The sequence below is a fragment of the Cyprinodon tularosa genome, unplaced genomic scaffold, assembly GCF_016077235.1.
Source record: "Cyprinodon tularosa strain WSP-4 unplaced genomic scaffold, ASM1607723v1 ctg188, whole genome shotgun sequence".
In the NCBI taxonomy this organism is placed as follows: domain Eukaryota; kingdom Metazoa; phylum Chordata; class Actinopteri; order Cyprinodontiformes; family Cyprinodontidae; genus Cyprinodon; species Cyprinodon tularosa.
The window spans coordinates 1,086,833-1,107,250 of record NW_024038663.1 but is presented as its reverse complement, the minus strand read 5'-3'; the positions used below and the strand labels follow the sequence as shown (position 1 = coordinate 1,107,250).

The following is a 20,418-nucleotide window of genomic DNA, read 5'->3' as shown; positions in this document are numbered from 1 at the left end:
GGGGTGTCTGCACGTTTGTGAAATGAGAATCAGATCAAACCTTTCTGCAGCAAGTGGATCTAGGATGATGAGGAACATTTTCTTTTCTATTACAAAGATGAAATATGTTTAAATGAAAGCCTACAGTTTTCTGACACCTTTGGTCCAACATTATGTTGTTACGGATGATGAACTGGTTTTAAGGTTTTTTTTACACATCTAAACAGGGGTGCCAATAAATTTGTCCATGTCTGTACTTTTAAACTTTAACATGTGCTGCTATAAACACAAATCTCATGCAGGCATCCTTTGCACTTAATTTGAACTGCAGCAGTGACACAGTCAGATGACAATGGGAAAGAAAAGTTCACCCCACCCAGTAGTGACAGTTAGTACTAGCATGGAGTCTAATTAGGTCTGTTACAGTACAGAGGAAAATAATAAGCAGAGGGATTTAGACACAATTTAAGGCAGGAAAGAAAATATTCTTACATTAAACTATAGTTGTGATTATAGCTTTACTGAGCTTCTGAGAAGGTTTGTGTAATAATTTGAGATTTTCATATTGAACGCTACATTTCTTTTCTGTTTTCTAACATCTGGGGGAACAAAAAATAAAGCCTTCTGTAAAAAAATACCCATGCATCCCCAACAATTTAGACAAATAAAGCCTTCCAGAATTAGCTTGATTATGGCCAGGCCATAGGTGTGACAATGTGTTGGGAATATAACAACGATAAATGGATGAGCTGAAATCTGTGCCTGCATTGTCCTTATGCTTGGAGCCTGCACCTTGGTATACGAAGTACAAGATAAATGAGTTGTCCTGCAAATAAACTGCTCAGCAACACTCACCAAGGGTGTGCAGTGCTGGGCAAGCAGCTGCTGCACATTTACACGCAGAAAAAAGATAGGCAAATTCTATCATCTGAAGTGTGGAGCTCTATGATTAGTTCATTTCAAGCCTTAAATATAGACATCTTAGTCAGGGTTTAAAGCTGAGTTATGGAGCAGACAGGCTCTTCACTAAATCCTTTATTCTATTCTAGAGCCGTCTTTAATAAGAAATTGGATTATCTATCAGCCTAAACAAAACTAATCAATAGCAAATCTTCCCTAAAGTGCTGCATAAATGTATTTCTTTATAAGTTATTTTTTGTTTTTGTTTCAAATATTTCTCAAACCAATAAGAGCAACAATGGCATTGAAGATCGAAATATATTCATAAACACTATTATTACTGTGTCATACACACTGTATGTAAATATCTGCATAGAAACACATAAACTTTGTTTATTTATCGTTTTAGATTCAATGAGATTACCAAACTATTTATATCTGGAAAATGCCGGAACAATGAGAGAAAGGCTTTTCTGAAAAGAGTCCATTTTAAAGGTCTACGTACAAAGTATGCTTCCAATGACCTTGGGAGAGCTTCAGCAGAGGGATTTTAATTATTTTTATATTTGTGATGATTTCATGGCTTTGTAAGCGACTGATTTGACCACTTTTGAAAATGGAGGTACACCTGTGAATACATTTCAGGGTACTACTGAAAACACCATGGTTCCTTCTGTGATAAAATGAGAAATTCTACATAAATCAGGAAAATATATAAGGAAGAAATTGGGGACCTACACAAATCTCATTAAGTCTTGGGTGCAATTTCCAGATGCCTAAAGATCCCACTTTAATCTGTTTAAGCAAATTGCATAGGGATGTCCTGCATAATTCCATTTAGTCAGGACACAGGTTCTGTTTCCCTTAAATGAATGCCATTTTGTGTGAAATAGGATTACAAATCCCAGAAGTAAAGACTTTAGAGCAACTCAGATGGATAAGCCAATAACATAAAGTTAAAAAAGTTATTTTTTTAAATGACAATACCATAATATTTTATATTTATATTTGATTATAATAAAAAAATAGGGAAAAAAAACAGGGAGATTTCTGCAACCTTATAACATCCAACTGTTAACATGGTGGTGGTGGTATCATGTTATGGGGATGTTATGCCATAGGAGAGACAGATGTACTTCATCTTAAAAATGGTGCCATGAGAAAAAAAAAATTGTTCGAATACATCTCACATCTCTATATATCTAGTATTTCAATGACTTGCAAGTTTTATCTTTAAAATAAATCCATCTCTTATTTGTCAGGCACTGAGCAAACATAAATATTTTTCGCTAATCCCATCTGACCCAAAACAGAAGAGGTTTAGTCTACCCTCATGTTGGACAGCAAGAACAGATGATTAATGTATCTTCATTCAGTCTAGATGTTATTATGTTTTAAATGTGTTTTTGATAGCCAGAGAGCAAGAGCCACAATTAGGTTGAAATTAACATGCAAACATGCAGCTCATGCATCTTCTTTGATCACTTCACATACCGGACTTTACAGAAAAACCGAAGCGGTCTGAAAAGAGTTCCACGAGAGATGTCATTTCTACGGTAACAGGAACACAGACACAGGATGGAACAGGTTCAAAAGACACGACTATCGATGCTGCAGACATACAGGCAAATATGAGCTGGGGAGGGGAGGGGCTGGGGAGGTGTGACATGAGGAACATGCAGCAAACAAGACTTCTGACATGGTTAAAACTGACTTCTTGAAGATGTTAATGGACCAAAATTTTTCAAAAGGTGACACATACAGGTACATTGAGTTCAAGAGAGCGTACAACTAGAAAATAACATTTCACATGCAGCTTCATGATCACAGGAAGTTCATAGAGTGTTTTGCCTTTGTGTCTTATATCAATCTGTTGGTTTTTGAGGATTTTTAGCAATATTCCGTTGAACAGAAGAGAAGCAAATGCCATACAGACTTAGCAATGTAAACAGCATTAAATATCACAGTTTGCTTGTGCCCCCAGACTATACGAGTAACAACAATTCATGAATATGTTTCACAGACCTTTCCACCACTTCGATATCAAAGCAGAAACGCTTGTCGATGGAGTCTGTTTTCCTCCGAATGCAGGACTTGAGCTTGAAAGTCTCTGGCTGATTCAAGACAAGGCCATTCTACAAAAAATAAAAAAAAATACAAGAATATCCACACACACAGAAAAAAAAAAGTGCAACAACATTCATTGATCCATCATCACCATGAAAAGGTAACAACAGAGAAAAAAAGCTGGTGTCCACAATCAATTGATTTCTAGCTAGACGTGTCCCTGGCTGGTGAATGACGGGTTGGAAATCCAATAATAAATCTCCTCCCATATAAGTGAAGGTCTCTTAACTAAATGCTACCAAGTCACACAATGTCAAATGAGAAAAAAAGCCTTCGAAAGTAAATCCTGAACAGAATAATTCACCCAACAGCAGTTTAAAGATTATTTCTATTTCTCAATTTTCCTTTTCTTCTTATCATAAGATCCTGGTACTTTTTTACATTCTTTCAGGCCTTCCATGAATTAACAAGTCTTTTGTTTTCAGTGCCAATTGAGTTAAGGTGACAGCTTCCTTTTTCCCCTCCCTTGGGGAAGAAACAAGCAAGCTCTTTGTCTCACCCACACAGATTACACTTGCTCTGCTTTTCCCCTTTCTCTCCACTTTTATCAGGTTCATCTACAACCTAAAGGAAAGCGAACTGAACCACGCTGAACTACCTGTTTCCCAGCTGACTTGGTTTCCGTGTTGATCATGGTGAAGGTCTTGCTTCCTTTGTCATACGTGCAGTAGTGACGCGTCCATGTACATCCCAAAGGACCTGGGTCGGTGACATGAGAAGGAAAATGTCTAAAAGCCGTTTTTTTTTTTAACCACAGGCTTCAGAAAATCAATCTGCAATTCAGTTGTGATGAATCCAAATTTGTTTATCGCTGTTGATAAAAATCTATTATTTGTGGTAACACCCCCAGCACACATACATGTGTGAGAGTACATCAAAGTGAATCTGTAAACAGGATGAATTATGGAGCTTTGTGTGAAAGGATCTCTTCAGGGAGAGCCTGGGAAAGCTTGAGACGTGTTTATGGTGATGGATGTAAAACTACGCACTTCTAATTGAAGCAGGACTGAGTGAGCCTGAAAGGCCGAGAGGCCTGATAGCAGGACTCACGTTTCTCCTGGACGTACAGGAAGCCTTCCATGGTCCACTGGCCTGGGGGTTTGTAGTCCTGATCTGCAGTCCTTATCCTGTTCATCAGCTTCTCCACTTCTTGCTTGGTGCTAACAAAGTTGTTCCGTGTCTGTGAGGTAAAATGCAAAATTATGTAAAGTTGCAGCACACAGTCTACTCCTGCTGAAGCAGAATAGTTCACAAGACCAGTTAAATAAATTGTAAGAATCTGCCTATTTTTAATATTGGATCTTAGAAGATTTTACATAAACCTTTAAAATGCTAGAGTAATAACTGTGAGCAAAAAAAGAAAGTAATTTATAACAAAAATAATTAAACTGAAACTGACTGTTCTCCAGCCAATCAAACAAACCACAGCTATGAAAACTACCTTAAAATATTAATCGAAAAGTGTCAAAAATGGCACTTCAACCGTCAGGCTAATAAAATATGTTTTATGAGATTAGATTTGGAAAATAGTCTGTGTGCAGCAAATGTTTTTAATTTGAAGGCACCCCAAAAACCAACGCAGCTTTGTCCTCCTGCAAATAGATGTGTTTTCAGGGTAAGAAAGTCCATTTCAACTTTTAACTAATGTATATTAATATATATTAGTTTTTATAATAAAGTTTTTAGTTTTTAAAAATAAAAAAACTAAGTAAAATAAGGAAAAAATATACATGTGGAAAAAAATATTTGGGTGGTCAAAAATTAGAAAGAAATCAAGAAAGGTTAGGAAAAATAAAAAAGCAATACAATTACTTCCAATAAGTGAACGAAAACTACAGCATAACAGTACAAAAAAAAACTACGAATGCATATTAATTGTTTCTATAAGAATACTAATAAAAGGACAAAAACAAAATAGAAGGTTAAAACAAAAAAAAGAAGAAAAAAATATATTTACATCTAAGTAATTAATATTTTTTTAAACATATGGACTTTTATGGCAAACTAATTTCAATTCAAGCCATTATTTTAGCAATACATTTCATTTATTAATTTCTATATGTATTTTTGATTATGGCAGGATTGGTCCTCCATATAAGGATCCATCGTTCTGCTGAAGATAAAAACACCCTGTAGGTTATGTAGAAATCGTCTTCAGTGGGATCTCCTTGTGAAGCCATCAGGAACATACAGGTTAATTTTCTTTTCTTGAAAATTCCACCTTTTAATGTTTGGTGCTTTCATGGGTAGCCCAAACAGACCTTTTTTTTCTTTTGAAACCCTTTCCCCTCACTTTCTAATGGTTACTGGACTGAAGACATCAGCAGTGATGGCTTTCATTTGAGGAGACGATCCTCCCATGTTGAGACGAACAGCCAATCAGATCCACACCATTCTTAAACTGATCTTAAGATTTTGACCAGGAGAGTACATATTTTAATATTGAGATTTCATGTGAAACTATTATTTCAGGTGGTCATGAAATTTATTTCTAACATTTTTACAAATTCATCCAAAATAGCTCCATCTAGGTCAGACTGGAGAAACAGTGTTTCAGCATCAATTTTCAAATTTCTATTTGAGCTGAAATCCTAATTTTTGACTAGGACACATTTTTTTTTTTTGAGCTAAATGATCACAGTTTTATTTGAGTTTAAATCTTTTCGGAAGATAAAACTCTGTGTCAAACGTTTTGCGCTTGTTTACGGATGATAATCCCACCACCACATCGTGTTAGTTATTTTTTTCTTGCTTTATATTATATTACAGTTTGTTTAAGTTGGTTACTTCTTTTAGACAGGTATTTTCTAATGGATGCACACTTTAGTTAATGTCTGTCTGAATGGTTTATTTACACTTACATTTTTTGTTTGAGGTGCTGCGGAAGCAAACCAGCTGGAGGAGGAAACCTGGAGCGTACCATTTGTTTTTTGAAAGACTGACGGGGGAGACTTGTTTCAAGTTGTTTTTAATTAGTTAATTTTGTCACTTAAATAATGTCACACTGCTTTAATTTTTTATTTTTATTATTGTTTCTGCTAAGTAAAAGTTAGTTTTGCTTTATTTGTTTCATAGAATGGTTTATTTAATTTTGTATTTATTGGTTCTTTTGTTATGTTGTCCCTCCCTCATTTGGTAGACTTGGATTACTCCATCCCTATTTAAGCCGCCTTTAGTTCTTTCTTTGCAGGTCAGTTTTTTGTTTGTTTTTGTTTATTTAAGTTATTTTGTATTGCTTTTGAGCCTTTGTTAACCATTTTTGACACAATTAAATTAAAGTACTTTTTCCAAACACCTTTTCTCTTTATTTAAGTTTGGTCCCTCACACCGCTCTTAACAGCTTTTCTTCCTGGATTCCTCTTTGTGGAGGTACATACTGTATACATTTAATTGGTTTGGGAGGCTTTTCTTTAAAGCTTTTATTTTCTTACCTTTTCTATCAAATCCAGATTTGTGAATTACCCAATTAATAACTTGTCTTTTTGACAGATTCTCCTCCCTGAGCTCTGGATCTCTAGCCTGGGTGCCAATCCGAACTTAGTCCCGCCCACAAAGTTTGAGGTCGGGAAGTTCGGTCTGGCTCTGCTCCATAGTAGCGCGAGTATTATCGCCCACTGTCAGGCGATCTAATCAAATTGTCAGGGCGGGCTTTATATGATGATGGACAGATGACCAACAGTAACGTAATCAACCATGTGACCAATGCGCACTTGGGTGACAACAATAATGGCTGCCGCTGGAGAGTTTAGGTGAGTAGATTCTGCTATTAGGTCTGTTCTAGAAGATATCGACAGCAAATTAATTTTAAAAAAGGAACAGAGAAACGCGATCAAGGCTCATCTTCTTATTCTAGGCGTGCAACTGCACGCTTTGATTTTTGTGGACAACAACTATGCCTCGCTTAAGACACGTCACGCACTCCGTTGCTCTTATTGGTTGTAGGTCTATCCAATTGAGTGCAGAGGCATTTTTTTTCCTGGTTCGATCGAAACACGTCCCATAATCACAGCTCTATGGAGCAGTATCAGACTCATATTCTGACTAGAATTGAGTCAGACTACGTCAGGCTACTGGATCTCTGCACCTCCTCCAGAGTCCCCAACCACCTCTTTGCCTTGCATCCGGGATCAGTTTTATGGCCACATGCCATCAAAGTTGCTATTGTTTTCTACACTTTTCATTTAGGATGGGGGTCCTGTGAGTTGTTCAAAGCATAGCTTATTGTTTTACAACAGAATCCTAAATAGCTCCACAACTTACCTGTTTGCTGTTGGTCATCAAGATGCTGCCTGTATTGAAATATTCTCTAATAACCATCTGATGCTTCTTTTATTTTCACATTTCACAGTATAAACAGAAGAAATCTTTTTTTTTTATCAGTAAAATCTTTAAAAGACATTTTTTCTGTGCAGTTCAGATCTATACAACACAGTGTGCATGGCTATCACATTACCAAAAGTAAAAAAGATCAAAGGGTTTATATTTTTTTGGCAAGGCACTGTATCATTATGAAGAATTCCCTTACTGTGCCAAAAATTAAAGCAGTGTGACAAATGCCTCTAATTTGTGCAGCTGTATGAAGACACCCATGGGAAGAATAATTAACAACCTTGTTTAAATATATTTCATAATTATATTTAAAAATATTCTCGATGTAATCTGAACTTAAGAACAAGATTCTGCTTTCTTTTTTTTTGGGCGGGGGGAGTTAAAAGGTCAAGATGAGGCTGTTTCACATCTCGGAGCAGAGTGCTGCGACAGCTTCACCTTTGCCAGTTCCTATTAGTGTTCCCTGCATCTGAAGACATGGAGAGAGGGTTATAGAGTGAAAATTGTCAGAGCAATGCCTCTGACATTTTGGGTCAGGAATAAAATTTGAACCCTCGGGCTGAAAGCATTGAGGTCGCAGTGATGGAAGACGGAACGGTAGCGGGGGCTGCAGTTTTATTTTCAACTCCTAAGTGTTTTTTGACACAGTACCATTAAATGGCCCGCAGTAACTGCCTGCAACGTCACACCGAAAATATCTGTCCTCCACACAATCACACAGTGAAAAAAAACAAAACAAAAACAAAACGTTCTACTTGTTATATCTGGGCAAGATAAGCTGCAGAATCTGATTATGTGGCTGGTTGCCTTTGTGTGCAACCCTTTGAGGTGAAGCGACTTACGTTCTGTAGGTTGAACTGGAGCTGCTGTTTGTATGGCTCGAATTCATGCGCCAGCTCATATCCTTCATGGTAGAATGTAAACAAACCCTGAAGAAAGGCCAAGAGCTGGAAAAAGCCACAATTTTACATGGTGAGCTTTTGTGGTAACAAACATTCTGAAGCTTCATTACAATATCAAAAGGAAGAGTCACATTTAAAGCTGACATGGTGCTACTGTATTACAGAAAATCCAGCAAGAATTTCACTGCTACATTAACACTATAATTGATTGATCATATTAAAATACATTGATTTATTGGTATTTCAATTTTAATACATAAATAAAATAAAAACCTACACACACCTACATTTTTTATTGTTACACTTTGACTATCTATGTTTTTACAAGAAGAAATATTCAGAGTGAGATTTGTCCACCCTTTGAGCAACTGAAACTTATTTCAACCAAAGCAGTGCAGGGTGAAGGAACAGCAGCTAACGGTTTAAAACTATGCAAGACTTTGTAGTAGAGATAAACCAAAAAAACATTTCTGCTGACTAGAATCTATCAGTTTACAATTGGTCCTGTTGCACTGCATAAACTCAAAAAATGAACCCTTATTTCTTCCCATGGAGAGCGTTTCTATTAGCTAAAACACTCTTTAGTGGGGAAGGTACTGCTGGGGAAAGGCGTTCAGAGTTTTCGCCTTTTAGTATTAAGGAATATGTTTTAAATAAAGTGAGAAGCAACACAATGAAAACTGTTTTTTTTTTTTTTTTTTTTTTTTTTTTATGTTGGTGGTTCAACTACCAAGCTGCAAGAACTAGAGAGCACCACCACAAGGTGACACCTTCTACCTGTCATGGAATATGCTGAATTTGGAAATTATGGCAGCTGCTGGCTATACTAATAGTGTTAAATGCTAATATAACTTTAAACAGTCAATTTCATAATGATTTTGACTTTGAGTTAAAATACCATGTTTTAAGGCTTATTCTTTTAAGTTCCTAGACTGCTCTTTATATAAACCATCAATAATTGTTCACATTTTGAAAGGCTAGAGAAAAAATTTTTTTCTTTCAATGATGTCCTAAAATCATTTAATACTACAAAAAAAAAAAAAAATCTGTTTTGAGTTAATTTAAGAATGTGAAAAATGTGTTGTTGTTTTTCTGACAATTTAAACAGTGTTGCAAAATGTCAACTTAATGGGGCTGGAAATGAATTTCCTTTTTACCGTAGCGTCGAATAAATACTTCAAAACTGTAACAACATCCAGACACATGCTAGAGAAATGAAGGGTGGGTGTGACTAAAACTAAAAGCAGTATCAGCAGATTAAAGACTCACAAAAACATTGAAGTTCAGAAATAGACTGAAAAACTTTAGACGGTTCATCCAGGCAGATTACCTTTAAATTGCCCGTGTCTTTTCTGTATGCAGAAATCACTTTTGTTCAAATGAAATATCCACCCCAATAACTCTAATATTAAATTTGATGATTTTGTAGATTCTCATGTTTTTAACACTGCACTAACTATGACAGCAGGGAAAACTGTAGCTCTTTAGAGCTGACAGATATTGATCTTACTTTCTGTATACCACACAGCCAATCTCAACCACTGTAAGAAAGTAAAGTACTCCAGTAGTGTAGCAGATGGAAAAAAAACTGATCTCATCTTGAGCAAAGAGGATCCCACAAACATGGAGCTGCACTCAGTCAAATCCTTGGACACAACCGCTGATTTGATTTCAAGGCTGAGGTTTGGTATATCAAATGAACAAGGATGGATCGCCTTATCACAGCTGGGGTTGAGCCCTGTTATATACTTTTTCCACTCACAACTCTATCTGCAGATTTGCATTCCTGGCATAGCATATAGGCTGCAGCCAGAGGACGTAAATAGAAAAGGAGCAATGAATAAAGTTTGCTCCTGACTCTCTTTTCCAAGGATGTAAAAGCAGAGAATTTAATCTTTTTCAGAGTTTGCTTCTTACATCTTTAAGGTAGTTGAGTGTTATAAGCATAACTCTCATCTAACAGCTAAAATTTGATTTAATTGGATCTGCCTTTGTCTTCATCAGTGATAAAGAAACAATTGGGAAGAAGTAAAAAGAATAAATGTGTGCTTTTTGTCATCATGCTTATTAAAACGAGGGGGAAATAATTATTCTAGAAACAGCTTTGACAAAAAAATAAATAAATAAAATGACTTATTTTCCACTCGAATTAAAACAAAAGCAACAAAAAGCACAGGAAAGCAATTTAATTCACAGAAGAAAGTGTTTTTTTTTTCTTACCGGTTCAACAAACTCAAATTTCTTTTTTTCCTGCACTTCTTGAATTTTGAAAACATACTCAAGAGAAGTATCATAAAAGAGCTGTCTCTCCTTGTCAATCTGCATATCAGCCTGAACACAAACAAACAAAGAAGGTTTAAGTCAGCAGAAGGAAATGATTCAGCCTTGATAGTGAATGCTTCATTAATACCCACACTGTGTGTACAGAGAGAATTAAACATCAAAGAACAGTTCACATATACACAGACACCTGCAACATTGTTTTTTAAAGACGGCTGAGCTGACCATAAAAAAAAAGAAAAATAATATTCCAAATACATGTACACGATAAGGGAATTCGCTCTGGTTTTACCTCCTGCAGGTATCCCTCTTTCTTTTTAGATGACAGGTTGAGATGTTTCTCCAGTGTAGAGTAGTATTTCTCTGTCTCCTTATCGAATTTCTTCTTTACCTCCTAAGAAAGATGAAAGGTTTTGGCATTACTTGGAATAGGAAATAAATAAATGCTCCAATCTTTCATCTGAGCTGTAAGACGGAGTCACCACTAGGTGGAGATCTAACTACAGTGCAGCTTCCCAGGCCATTTGTCAATTGTCACTTAAAATTCCATCAATAGATTATTGTAGGTCATAAAAGTGGCATTAAATGCGTGTAATGACAAGTCGACAATGTCAGCATGTCTGTGTTGATCAATACAGTGCCCAGGCTTGGGACTGGGGTTCAAACCAAAACACATAGCACTGTAAATCACAAATAGCATAATGCATCTGGCATGGTCAGAGGCAGAAGAGGCTAGAGACTGTTTGCATTTTCCTTCCTATCCACTTGCCTGCATGGATAGGTCAAACTCCCCTGATGCAGACAGTGCAGAGGGAAGAAATGGCTTCTTATACCAGATGCTCAACTATTCTGTGGCGGTCCAAAGGTGCCACAAATTTATAAACACTTTGTGATACAAATGGATGAATAATCTAAGCCGATGCAAAATAAAATGCCTCACGAAAAGAAATATGTATTAAATGAGGATTACATAAAAACAGAAATGTTCACGAAATAAAGTATTAAACACATTCAGAAAAGAAGCAACCATACAAACCAAAACCAGCTAAGATCTCTCAGTGTTTAAAAACAATCTTTTCATTATGGTGGGCTATAACAAGGCTTCATTACTAAGGTACTGGAGAGGAATTTTGCCATAATGGGTAAAAGCAAAGAGCTTTTTCAAGACCTTCATAATCTTATTGCTGCAAAGCACAGTGATGTAAGCAGTAACATGTATTTTTAAACTTCTGAATGTTGCAGTTGCAGAAGGAAAAAGACCCTCAACCAACCATAAAACAGCCTTGATTGTACAGCGCTTGATTAAGGCAAGAGCTCTAGCAAAGGACTAAAAAAAAAAGTTGTTGTTCATTAACCTAAGTTAAATATATCCAGGTTCACCGCCCAAGGCTTTACAGGTGATAAAAAGCATGTAGGATCTTGATCAAAGTCTGTTGCAGCACATTTCTACATGCCGGTTAAATACTGGGAGAAAATTATTTAGTCAAATCAGACCAAATTAGAATGGAGAAACTATGTTTAGAAGTGAAATAGCAATAGCGATGTTTATAGGGTGAAACATTAGACTTCATACTAACAGAATAAAAGATAATAAAGAAATCTTAGAGTACATGTGTGATAAAAACACATGGTGGCATGACAGTTTTTTTTTTAGGGGGAGAATGATCTCTAAACCCCCCAAAGGAAAGTTTTATCCAGTTGCAGAAGAAAAAAAGCTGCTAGAATGACCTAGTGAAGCAGCTGACTTTTATCCAATTAAAAATCTATTGAAAGAACTAAAGATCAGAGTGCATAGAACAGACTCCCTGAGCTATTAGGATTTGAGGACAGGTTGTGCGGAAAAATGGGTCAAAATCACATCTAAGTAATGCATACAAGCTTTTTCTCGATAAAGACACACCTTAAAGTTGCCATTAGACTAAGTGTTTAACAAATTTCAATAAGCGTTCCCTGTGGAATTTTAATTAATTGCACCTCACCCAATTTATGTCGTAATTTGTATTGATTTTTAAATCCAGTGTGGATTTAAATCTAGTGTGAATTTCATACTTAATTAAAAATATAATTCAGAGAAACATTAAAGTGTTCAAAGCTTATTTTCTCTGCTTATTTCACACAATGCATTTGTAAATCACTTTTTATTATTGATTTAATCATTGTGTGGTGACTTGCTGCTGCACATAATATAATTACTTTATCTGCCAGGCTTTCTCAGTCAGTGGGCGTGGCTAAAACTGCATTAGCCAACATTACTGGTGATTTACTGAGATTAATGACTCTGTGTTTCTGTGATAAGCCATGGTTGCAGTTTGAATTATTTCATGGTCCACTTCGGCAAAGTAAGCACAAAGTAACTGAATAAATCCAGATATGATTTGATAACATTAAAAGTGAAGACCATGTATTTGAATATTTACAGGCACATTTAAATAATTGAAAATCTATATTTATTTTCTTTCAGTTTTATTCATATGATCACATGTATTTATTATATCTAATGATTTATTCATTTATTACACGTCGGCTGCGTTTAGCACTCACATGGCTGCTTAAATATTCCACCCATTTACAACCCAAAAGAAAAGAAATCAGATCAAATTTGCGAGCCTTAATCAAGCTCTGCCCAAGCAGAGAGATCCTTCTCTGGGGGAGGAGCCGCTCAAGTGTCTCATCTGAAACTGTGACCTCCAAGCTGAGCTCTGCCTACCTAATGCTGCTTACACCCATGCAGATATAGGGAGAAGACATACCCCAGAGGGAGAATGGAGAAAGTGTTAGGAAATGGCCACTGCAACCAGATCCTCCTTGTTTGTTTTTATTCCCATGGCTCTGAGATTTAGCAAGTCTAATCTACCAGCTACTGATTTGACCTAGAGGAGAGTTTTGTCACAACAACTCTGGAAGCAGTTAAGTGCAAGAATTCACACACAAGATGCAGCTATGTCTCTACATAACCATTCCAAGTGCAGCTAAAAAAAAAAAAAAGGAAAATCAATAGATAATTTCATGTAGCAGCATCTTATTTCCATCTGTCTTAGCATGTCGGCTCCAGAAATGATCTTTTCAACAATGTGAAGAAAATCAATTCTATATGTGCCTTTATTTCTGAAGCAACAAAATATGAAACAGCTTTAAAACTAAATAAATACGTGATCAAATATACGCCGTCCGTTTTGGTCAGAGTATACATTAGCTTAGAGTTGGAACTAATGTCATATTAACCTTAGGCTTCAACAATGCATTTAAACTGCTGTTTTCTGGGGTGGTGTGACAATACAACAACTTTAATGTTTTTTTTTGTTTTGTTTTTTAAAGGCAGTTTGATGGCAAAGTTTGAATTCCTTGCAGATCTAATCCTGCCAGGGAAAAATATATGCATAGACGTTAAAATAAATATACACCCCATCACCCACATCTGGATGGAAGCCATTCAGCAAGTTTGTGATTATTAAGCAAGTTCTGACATAATTCTTTGACCACTCTTTGCTGCAGAATTGATAGAGTTACTGTTAAAAGGTTCAACTGACCTGACTTTTCAATATAGTCCATACTTTTTGCTCTTGGTTAAGCTATTCCAGTGTACTAACAACAGTAAATTATATTTGTTGTTAAACCCAATTTAATAATTATCTGCAATCTTTGTCCTGCTAGTGCGCCTTATGTTGTCCAAGTTTCAGCCATTGGGCAGTTAAAGATAAGGGGAGCTTAAAGAGTTGCAGTGCAGCAGTATCTCTGACACTAAAACAGACACGCAACCAGATACCACCCCCACCAAACTTGTTGGTTTCTACAATGTTCTTGGATACGAAATTATTACATTCAGTCCTGACCACAACACTTTTCTGTACAAGGAATTCACTTTGTTGATTTTTATAGCTGATTTTGGAGCAGCTTTTTGTCTCAGTTCATGTTAGCTGAGACAACAAGATGTAGTGGCATGAAACTGGCTTTTCCTGGCGACGACAATGTTCAAGTATCTCCAGTTTATGTAAAATTCCTTGTTATTTAATGTTGGAAAAATGTGGGTATTCCAAAAACCTCTGGCACATTCCGTGTAAAATATATTTTTACTCTTTTGTATGAAAGGGGCTAATAAAATTCTACTTAATCACAAATTTACTAACACAATGACCACACTCTCCAGATTAAAGTGTTTTAAAGAGGTTTTATAACTTATTTTCTTACAATCCCGAAATTAAGGGAACTATAAATCTATGGATTTCGCTGGATCTGCTTCTGGATAACCATCACTTTAATGAAACTGTAATGCTAAGCACAGTTAGACACCTGAGGGTTACAAGAAAACCTGCATTAGAAGGTAGTAGCTGTATAATAAAGCCTTTATGTATAATATAACTAAGAAAATCAACAATTACCGTAATAGAACTTCTGATCCCATTGCCTGTGTTGGAAAATCCCTCTAGTTGTTTGCATACTGTTAAAGGTTAAATGGTTGTGCCAAAAAAATCTAAATGTTCTTTTTTTTTTTTTTCAACCAATATTGCAGTTGCAATTTTATTTTAATGGTATTACATGTAGATGTTTCTCTCCAAGCTTTAATTGTTTTCATGACCTGTAAAGTTTGCCTGATCAGAGTCTGTTATCTACTTTTGTCCAGAAATTAAAGTGGATGCTTCTACTCCCATGCATGAATCTGTTAACTAGCTGCAACTTGCTTTTTCCTTCTATGTGGGGGGAAATTCCATTTTCAGGATATTACCACCACCTAAAGGGCTGGAGTGAGAAATTTAGTGAATTATTTCTTTTGTTTAATGTAATGTGACAATATCACATGCCTCTTTAATTTGAAAACTTTGTTTTTTTAAATTGAAATCATTTTGCAAATGCAATTAGTTTACCAGCCGCAATGTACACTGCAAAAAATATAAATCTCAATAAGTTATTTTTTCTTAAAATAAGTGTGTTTTTCCTTGATTTGAGGAGGTAAGTAAGACACTTTGCCAATGGAACAAGACAATTTCCTTTTAAAATAAGAAAAAACTATTTTATCGTCTTATTTCAAGTAAATATTATCTAACTATCTTATTTTAAGAGTGAAAATACTCATTCCATTGGCAAATCATCTTATTTACCTGCTCAAATTAAGGCTAAATATACTTAATTTAAGCCATTTTTTACTTATTTCTGGATTGTTTTTGCAGTGTAGATACAAATTTGGATTTAAAAAGAAAATGGCATAAAAGCATAACATAAAGCCCCAAAAATGTGACACTTAAATCCTTAATGAGCATTAGGAAACTTCTGATTAGGACTTTTCAGCTTAGGAACAACAGGAAAGTTTATTGTCCTCTTAGGTATGGCGACTCTTTGTGAGGAGACATAATTTGGAGAGTGCAACATAAAACAAACACAGGCGCACACTAGAGATCCCTATAAATTAAGAGCTTTTGCTGAGTCCCACAGTCACAGCAGGAATCTACCAGAACTGATGACTAGTGTGAGCACACCCAGAGAACACACCGTGTGCAGCAACTCTTTCACACTTACAGACAGGAGTGTTTGGGCCAGGGCTGCAGTGAGTACGTGAGGTAGATTCTGCCTGATTGAATCACGCAAAGTGTTAAAATGTTTTGTTTTGATCCTAGCAGGACATGTATAAACTGGTACGTCTGTAATGATAGCCTAGCAGAACACCAGGGCTGTGTGGTTGGCTTTTCCGTGTGTTGATGGTATCATCCCACCTCCGTTTATTGTATGTTTGTGCAGACAGAACAGAATACAAACAGACAAATCCTGCAAAAGGAGGTGAAGCTAAAATAAAAGATTGAAGGTTAATATGAAGGGACAGAAGGCATCATCACGAAGGGATACACACCCTGAAGCGAAGATTAGGGAGCGTTTTTTTGACAAACTACTGCTAGTGTTTGAGAGTGCTCATTTAGCTGAAATGAATGAACAACGTCAAAGCACTTGGCAACAGTCTAGTGGTGCACAAAATGCACATGAACCTATCACTCAGGAGATTTTCTCATCTGATTGCTTTGTACTCACTCATGAATAAATCAAATGCAACAGGAAAATGTTCAGATGCAGGCTGCTTTGTAGTGGGATTTGGTACTGGTGAGGCCGTGTGCTGCTGCCAGGGGTTCTCTGATGGCAGATAGATGAGCAGCTCTACTTATTTTAAAAAAACATCAGAACTCTTGGATAGTAAAATATGGCACAACTAAGTAAAAAGAGACTTTCTTCTTTTCATAATGTCTTTTAATCAAGACACTGGTACGTGAGAAAAAGAGCATCAGAAGTATATTTGCACAGTGATTGTTCTTTGAAAGTTTTGACATGGAGCCTAACAAGCTTTAGGGTCATGCTTTCACCATGGCAACAATCAGCTAAAATTAGGGTAAGCATGCCTGTGTAAGTACAAAATGAAAATAGCCCCAGATACTTTACAAATGTCATAATTCTGCACTTTTTGGTTCTGTTTAAGTTTTCTTTTTGAGTTTTCAGTTATACTTTGATTCATGTCTTTCTGTGTTTTCTAGTTTATTGTTGTAATATTATTATATTGTATTTCGTGTTTACCCTCTGTTGCCCTCTTCTGTCAGTCTCCTTTCCCCTTGCTCCCTTCTTGTTTCCTCTGTCCACACCTGCTCCCAATTAGATGAATAGTCTGGTCTTTGTTCAGTCTCCCATTTATACACCTCTTGTTCAGTCACTGTTTGCTGGTTCGTTTCTTGGCTCCTTGTGTGTGTTTTTCCTGATATCCCTTGGTATTTTGGTAAATCTGCATTTTGTTATGTTTGGATTTAGATTTTTGCTTCAGTTGCCACCTTTTTTGTTATCAAATCTGCTAGAAACCACTTTCAGCTTCAGTCTCTGCATTTGGATCCTCTTCTAACCTCCACTCATATTAACAAAAGTATTCAAACCTGTTCAACTTCTCTTTCAAAGATAAAGGGACTTGTTTTTTTTTTATATTCTTGGTTTTAGAAGCAAACACAGAAAAGCGCACACAGATTTTTACCACAGCTTTAACCCGGATGGTTCATTGATGTTCTTAACCTCTAAGGCCTCTACAGAGGAGATGGATTCATACTGTCCACATTGTTGGACCATTTACAAATTATGTGGCCTCTAAATATAATTAGTTGTAGCAGATGTTATCTGAGGGTATTAGATCAAAGGGTTCAAAATATGCGTCCATTTCACACTTTTCTAAATTTTGCATTCCCAAAATAAGATGTGGAGATGGCAGCTTCATGATGTGGGCCACTTGTTCTCAGCAGACATAAGGAAGTTCTTTATATAATGAGATTAAGTTAAATGCAGCATAATCATGACAAAATTAAGAGTTAGAGGCTGCAAAAGGTATGAGATCTGCAAGATAAAAACACCACACATACAACCAGACCTACAATAAAAACCTAAATCTTTGTATCCAGATGCTGGTAATGTAATCCATTCCAAATCTATCTATAGCACTTTTAGTTCACTAATTTTCTCTAATGAACCTAACAGGACTTTGAACAAGAGAACATTTGATTTTTAAGGGTGATCAAAGTGAAGGAAGTAGATCGACATTCAGGCCATAATGGTCAGAATTTTAATTAACAATTTGTTTCTCTATCACATAATTCCACATATGGAAACTTAAAGAGGTATGAATACTTTTTGAAATGCATTGTTTTTCACTCTTCCATGCAGTTTTTTTCCTACTTGTGATAGTCAATACTTAATCCAAACATTAATTAGCAGTCAGGCATCATTTGCGCCACATTTGACCAAATTCTCCTTCTAAATGAATTCTCTGAGCAGTGACATGAAAGGGAGAACTGTAACCTATCTCTATGAGCTCATTAGAAGCAGCTAATTGCAGCATGGGTCCAGAAGTGGTGATTAAACAGCAATAGCTGTACACATGAGCTGGTCTTAGATGAACAAGGGAGACAGACGGAGCACGAGCCTTCAGTTAAATTCTGCCGTTTGTTGCAATGCTAGAAGAAAGAAATCCTCTTTACTTAAAAAGAGAAGAAAATGGAAATACTGAGATGTAACAGAAAGGCTGGCGAATCAGCAAGAAATAGTTTAGAAACATCTGCTTTAGAGGAGTTCAAAAACAAACACATTGGCTTCTTAATAAACCACACAGAATGAGGCAAGCTAGAAACCTTCTGGGTAAAATTAACATTGTCGATTGTCACTAAAGGCTTCGGTATCACGTTTAATTTAAAAAAGGCTAAAATGCAAACATATTTGTTAATAGAACAGTAGCCTTTCATTTTGTAGTTGCTTGCTAGTATTACATAATATTTTTCTTCTTCCAAAGCATCTCGTCTTGTTAGTGACAAGTTCTGTTGGGTTGTGGGTCTAAACATTCTTCTAAAGAGCGTTTTGGACTTCTTCATGTCAAAAAATGTCAAAAACAGACCATATATTTGATTGTAGGAAAGAAATAAGGAACAGATTCAAAATCAGTCAGCATTAATCAATCATAAAGAAAATAAAAACAATCAACTTGATTGCAAACAATCAACTTTCTTTCATATATAAGATATGACAAGATATTCACCCATTATTCAGAATTTCTTTGGGATATTAAATTTCATCATTGAGCTCGATCAACGTTAAACACAGTGAAGTGAACTTTGACTGCTGCTGAGCCGTGAGTTTATTTTTCTGTAATTAAGACTGTTTTCACAGCAATTTGGTTTTATTAAAATCCAGAAGCTGAAGACAATATCTTCATAACCAAAAGGAACTAACAGGAAAAAAAGGCTCTCTGTTCTTTATCAAGAGGTATTTCCAGGTCAAAGGTGGAGTAAAAAGACTGGGAGGAAATATTAAAAGCTAAGCTGAGAAGTCGTTGTGCAGAGGATATTTTCAGTTAGGTAAACAGAAAACCAAGAAATTATTTTTATTGCACCTCCGTACCAAAAGGGAATGAAGATGGAAATTAGTTAGTAGCTAAATCTGGGACTATTCATCTGTTCTCTACTGAGAATATTGCTTTCATGCGTCTTACCTGATATGTATATAAACTAGACTGAATCCATATGAGATATTTTCAAAAAAACATGACAGAACGGCAACTGAAAGTTTATGAATTTATATAAATACATCTGAATTATGTTATTATTTAAAAAAAACTTTCTATCCATCTATTCCACAAAAAAACAAGCAGCAACAAATTAGCCAATTGCCTGAAGAAAAGAGACTTACAGATATTTATTTTTCTTACCAAAAGGATTTTTAAAATTAACTCAGAGGAAAGAGTGAACAATAATATATTTGGGATGTCAAGACCCATTTCTAGTCACAAGTTAAAACTTTAGAACAGAAAGACTCGTTGGAGGGACCAGGAAGACTCATCAAAGCATAGCAAAAACTTTAAACTTATGTCTTTTTAATGGGTTTGGAAACTCTTAAGACTTATAGTTAAGGTATGGATCTACCTTCTCCAGGATAAAGATAAAGAATGAAGGATTACAGATATGAATTTGTAATTATTCTACCTACATTTTAAAAAAGCAACAACACCTGTTACATGTTGTGCTCTCAATCATAGAAGATTAAATCTGTACAGAAAAAATAAAACTTATTTTAAGAAATAATTATTCATTTTTAGATCATTTTTGCACTGAACATCATTTTTAGACCCTAGAAAAGCAGCCAGTGATGTTCTCAAAATAAATTAATAAACACTTGATAAACAAAAAACTATATAAAATAATAATAAAAAAATAAATCTCAAAAAAACATCTTTTTAAGTGGGAAATTTCCAATTCGTGAAACTACATTCAAAACTGCATATTGTAAAAATTGTAGACGATGCTAATAAATGTACATTTATGCTACAGCTGTCTAGACTAAATGAAAGAGTTTATCTGATGAAACCTTTCATTTCCTCTTTTTATTCCTGAAACTATTGTAGTAAACT

General features: G+C 35.6%; 1 protein-coding gene across 5 annotated transcripts in view; it reads right to left on the bottom strand.

Annotated features, from left to right (window-relative positions):
• The window catches only part of LOC119782075 (rho GTPase-activating protein 42), a 138,216-nt gene that overhangs the window by 18,347 nt on the left and 99,451 nt on the right, over positions 1 to 20,418 (bottom strand). For 3 of the 5 annotated variants that reach the window (XM_038282851.1, XM_038282855.1, XM_038282850.1), the window contains 7 exons: positions 10,810 to 10,911; positions 10,458 to 10,568; positions 8,178 to 8,282; positions 4,057 to 4,186; positions 3,605 to 3,705; positions 2,905 to 3,014; positions 2,374 to 2,430 (listed from right to left, as the gene is read on the bottom strand). In XM_038282851.1, the coding sequence (XP_038138779.1) occupies positions 2,374 to 2,430; positions 2,905 to 3,014; positions 3,605 to 3,705; positions 4,057 to 4,186; positions 8,178 to 8,282; positions 10,458 to 10,568; positions 10,810 to 10,911 (716 nt within the window). The remainder of the gene's footprint in view (positions 1 to 2,373; positions 2,431 to 2,904; positions 3,015 to 3,604; positions 3,706 to 4,056; positions 4,187 to 8,177; positions 8,283 to 10,457; positions 10,569 to 10,809; positions 10,912 to 20,418) is intronic. The other 2 variants (XM_038282854.1, XM_038282852.1) reach the window with 1 other exon arrangement.